Source organism: Panulirus ornatus, chromosome 51 (genome assembly GCF_036320965.1).
Source record: "Panulirus ornatus isolate Po-2019 chromosome 51, ASM3632096v1, whole genome shotgun sequence".
Taxonomy (NCBI): Eukaryota; Metazoa; Arthropoda; class Malacostraca; order Decapoda; family Palinuridae; genus Panulirus; species Panulirus ornatus.
Window position 1 is genome coordinate 6,663,776 of NC_092274.1, and position 5,000 is coordinate 6,668,775.

General features: G+C 50.0%; 1 protein-coding gene across 4 annotated transcripts in view; it reads right to left on the reverse strand.

The window, feature by feature from the left end:
• The window catches only part of LOC139764908 (latrophilin Cirl-like), a 256,100-nt gene extending 253,418 nt beyond the window's left edge, over positions 1 to 2,682 (reverse strand). For all 4 annotated transcript variants that reach the window (XM_071691979.1, XM_071691980.1, XM_071691977.1 and 1 more), the window contains exon 1: positions 2,173 to 2,682. In XM_071691979.1, the coding sequence (XP_071548080.1) occupies positions 2,173 to 2,227 (55 nt within the window). In that variant the 5' untranslated portion in view covers positions 2,228 to 2,682. The remainder of the gene's footprint in view (positions 1 to 2,172) is intronic.
• Between the last annotated feature and the right edge of the window lie 2,318 nt (positions 2,683 to 5,000).

The following is a 5,000-nucleotide window of genomic DNA, read 5'->3' on the forward strand; positions in this document are numbered from 1 at the left end:
ACGAATGACGGAAATACAACGAACGATTCTAACGGTGTGAATTTTGGGCGTAGATGTGGCGTGTCTGGTGGAGACACGGTAGATTTGAGGTGGTAGACGGTAGACGGAATCAGCCACTTATCTACACACTACGCGATATCAGAACACACACACACACACACACACACACACACACACTGACACACACACACACACTGACACACACACAGACACACACACACACACACACACACACACACACACACACACACACACACACACACACACACTGAGCGAGTGCTTGGAACTTTGAGGCCCCCCCCCCCCCCTTTCTCTCTCCCACACACTAAGCGAGGACTGAGTACACATACACTCCCACACCGTGTCCCTGGCTCCCACACTATGTTCCTGGCTCCCACACCGTGTTCCCCGCTCCCACACCGTTTTCCTTGCTCCCACACCGTGTTCCCCGCTCCCACACCGTGTTCCTGGCTCTCACACCGTGTTCCCCGCTCCCACACCGTGTTCCACGCTCCCACACCGTGTTCCTGGCTCCCACACCGTGTTCCCCGCTCCCACACCGTGTTCCACGCTCCCACACCGTGTTCCCCGCTCCCACACCGTGTTCCACGCTCCCACACCGTGTTCCTGGCTCCCACACCGTGTTCCCCGCTCCCACACCGTGTTCCCCGCTCCCACACCGTGTTCCTGGCTCCCACACCGTGTTCCCCGCTCCCACACCGTGTTCCCCGCTCCCACACCGTGTTCCTGGCTCTCACACCGTGTTCCCCGCTCCCACACTGTGTTCCCCGCTCCCACACCGTGTTCTCCGCTTCCACACCGTTTTCCTTGCTCCCACATCGTGTTCCCCGCTCCCACACCGTTTTCCTTGCTCCCACATCGTGTTCCCCGCTCCCACACCGTTTTCCTTTCTCCCACACCTTGTTCTCCACTAACACACCGTGTTCCCCGCTCCCACACCGTGTTCCCCGCTCCCACACCGTGTTCCCCGCTCCCACACCGTGTTCCCCGCTCCCACACCGTTTTCCCCGCTCCCACACCGTGTTCCCCGCTCCCACACCGTGTTCTCCGCTTCCACACCGTGTTCCCCGCTCCCACACCGTGTTCCCCGCTCCCACACCGTGTTCCCCGCTCCCACACCGTGTTCCCCGCTCCCACACCGTTTTCCCCGCTCCCACACCGTTTTCCCCGCTCCCACACCGTGTTCCACGCTCCTACACAGTGTTCCATGCTCCCACACCGTTTTCCTTGCTCCCACACTGTGTTCCCCGCTCCCACACCGTGTTCCCCGCTCCCACACCGTGTTCCCCGCTCCCACACCGTGTTCCCCGCTCCCACACCGTGTTCCACGCTCCCACACCGTTTTCCTTGCTCCCACACCGTGTTCCCCGCTCCCACACCGTGTTCCCCGCTCCCACACCGTTTTCCTTGCTCCCACACCGTGTTCCCCGCTCCCACACCGTGTTCCCCGCTCCCACACCGTGTTCCCCGCTCCCACACCGTGTTTCCCCGCTCCCACATACGGGCAGTTCCACACCGTGTTCCCCGCTCCCACACCGTTTTCCTTGCTCCCACACCGTGTTCCCCCGCTCCCACATATGGGCAGTTCTGGGCGTGCGAAACGCTTCATTGTCCCAAACTCAACACCATGCGTCGTCCCAAGCAGATCCCACATCTCTCTCTCTCTCTCTCTGGGATATAAACACTCCCGAGTTATATAAACACATAGACACACACACACACGCGCGTGTTTGCAATTTTGGCCGCGCGTGTGTATATATATATATATATATATATATATATATATATATATATATATATATATATATATATATATATGCACACACACGCAGTTGACAGCGTTGGAATTTAATTTATATATATATATATATATATATATATATATATATATATATATATATATATATAAACTATCCATTATCTAACACTTCCTGGCGAAGAACAGGTCGCCGCTATATAAATTCTCATCGCAAGTCGGCGTAAACCAACACCGCGTATTTATATATATATATATATATATACGCATCGCCGAGGACACAGACGCAAGGGAGACGCCACGTGTGTGCGTTAAAGAGAGAAAGAAAGAAAGAGAGAGAGAGAGAGAGAGAGAGAGAGGGGCTGATTTGCATACAAGAGTTCGGTTTTACTTACCTTGTGTGAGATATAAACACTTCACAAGTGTTGGTAATTCCGACGGGCCAGGCATATATCCATTATCGCACACACACACACACACACACACGCACACGGGAGTGTTTTACAGGCACGAAGGCACCCTCAGCTCAGAGATATTTCCACCTTGTTTACATTTACAGAGAACTATATATATATTTGTGTGAGGAGAGAGGAAATATATATATATATACACACACACACTCCACCCCAATTTCGTTTCTGGTGATTATGTCTTAAACACTTCACTTCTTGTGGCTTATTTCTATTTTCTCTCTCTCTCTCTCTCTCTATCTATTTATCTTCCTTCTTTTTCTTTCCCAGTGCCTCCTTATCTTTCTTATCTCTCTCCCCCCGCGCGCGCGCGCCCTGAGTTTCTTATCACAAATGACGAGTACTCTTGTGCAGATAGGGCCAAGGGCCAGGCTTAGCGAGAGAGAGCGCTCGGCGTGTACGTTCACCCGTCACCACGTCTCACTCGACACTGAGCCAGCCTCCCACCCCCTGGCCACGGTCGACAGAGGAATGTTAATGAGTTAGTTCGCTGCGCCGTCACCAGATGGACCTTTTATCGGCGGCGCGACGAGCGTCGGAGGTAGCCAGCCAGCCAGAGAGCCCCTCCTCCCTCCCTCCCTCCACCACCACACCTGAGAGAGAGAGAGAGAGAGAGAGAGAGAGAGAGAGAGAGAGAGAGAGAGAGAGACGTTAGCCTTGATTAATACCTCATAGACCTGGCTGGCTTGGATGTCGACTGATCGACGTATAGCTCGAGTTCCCCGTGTTGTGCTCGAAAAAAGAAAAAAAATGGCCTCTCTTATCTCATCTCTATATACATCACATTTGAGGCGATCGCCCGCATTTTCCTGCGTAAATGGCGAGTGCGAGAACACACACACACACACAGACACACACACACACACACACACACACACACACACACACACACACACACACACACACACACACTTTCATCGTTAAATCAAGTCGACTCCATTTATTCGTGGAGATTTCCTTGACAGACGGGGGGGTCCTACGAAGAAGGCACTTCCGCCGATCATTGCTTATACAGTGCGGATTCGGGCGGGATGCCCCACCTTGTCCATTCCCTGCCCCACTCTGTGCCACGCGTGGTAAAGAAATGCTGTGCTATGTCCCTCTCTGCAAGCTACACGTGCTTGTATACATGGCCAGGAAGGCACCGTGTGTGTATATTTTGAGATACATGTATTCATACTTGATGCGGTATGTTGAAGGGGAACGGGTTTATATGATTCTTCTGGGTGTAGTGTTGTGTCGAGCCAAGACGAATATGTATGGTTCAGTAATTGGAATGTACATATGGATGGTAACGGTCCATTTATAGTGAGACAGCGACAAAGTATAATAAAAGAAAAAAAAAATAATATATATAAATATATATATATATATATATATATATATATATATATATATATATATATATATATATATATATATATTAATTAATTTTTTTGCTTTGTCGCTGTCTCCCGCGTTTGCGAGGTAGCGCAAGGAGACAGACGAAAGAAATGGCCCAACCCACCCCCATACACATGTTTATACATACACGTCCACACACGCAAATATACATACCTATACATCTCAATGTACACATATATATACACACACAGACACATACATATATACCCATGCACACAATTCACACTGTCAGCCTTTATTCATTCCCATCGCCACCTCGCCACACATGGAATACCATCCCCCTCCCCCCTCATGTGTGCGAGGTAGCGCTAGGAAAAGACAACAAAGGCCCCATTCGTTCACACTCAGTCTCTAGCTGTCATGCAATAATGCCCGAAACCACAGCTCCCTTTCCACATCCAGGCCCCACACAACTTTCCATGGTTTACCCCAGACGCTTCACATGCCCTGATTCAATCCACTGACAGCACGTCAACCCCGGTATACCACATCGATCCAATTCACTCTATTCCTTGCCCGCCTTTTACCCTCCCGCATGTTCAGGCCCCAATCACTCAAAATCTTTTTCTCTCCATCTTTCCACCTCCAATTTGGTCTCCCACTTCTCCTCGTTCCCTCCACCTCCGACACATATATCCTCTTTGTCAATCTTTCCTCACTCATTCTCTCCATGTGCCCAAACCACTTCAAAACACCCTCTTCTGCTCTCTCAACCACGCTCTTTTTATTTCCACACATCTCTCTTACCCTTACATTACTTACTCGATCAAACCAACTCACAAAACACATTGTCCTCAAACATCTCATTTCCAGCACATCCATCCTCCTGCGCACAACTCTATCTATAGCCCATGCCTCGCAACCATACAACATTGTTGGAACCACTATTCCCTCAAACATACCCATTTTTCTTTCCGAGATAATGTTCTCGACTTCCGCACATTCTTCAAGGCTCCCAGGATTTTCGCCCCCTCCCCCACCCTATGATTCACTTCCGCTTCCATGGTTCCATCCGCTGCCAGATCCACTCCCAGATATCTAAAACACTTCACTTCCTCCAGTTTTTCTCCATTCAAACTCACCTCCCAATTGACTTGACCCTCAACCCTACTGTACTTAATAACCTTGCTCTTATTCACATTTACTCTTAACTTTCTTCTTTCACACACTTTACCAAACTCAGTCACCAGCTTCTGCAGTTTCTCACATGAATCAGCCACCAGCGCTGTATCATCAGCGAACAACAACTGACTCACTTCCCAAGCTCTCTCATCCCCAACAGACTTCATACTTGCCCCTCTTTCCAAAACTCTTGCATTCACCTCCCTAACAACCCCATCCATAAACAA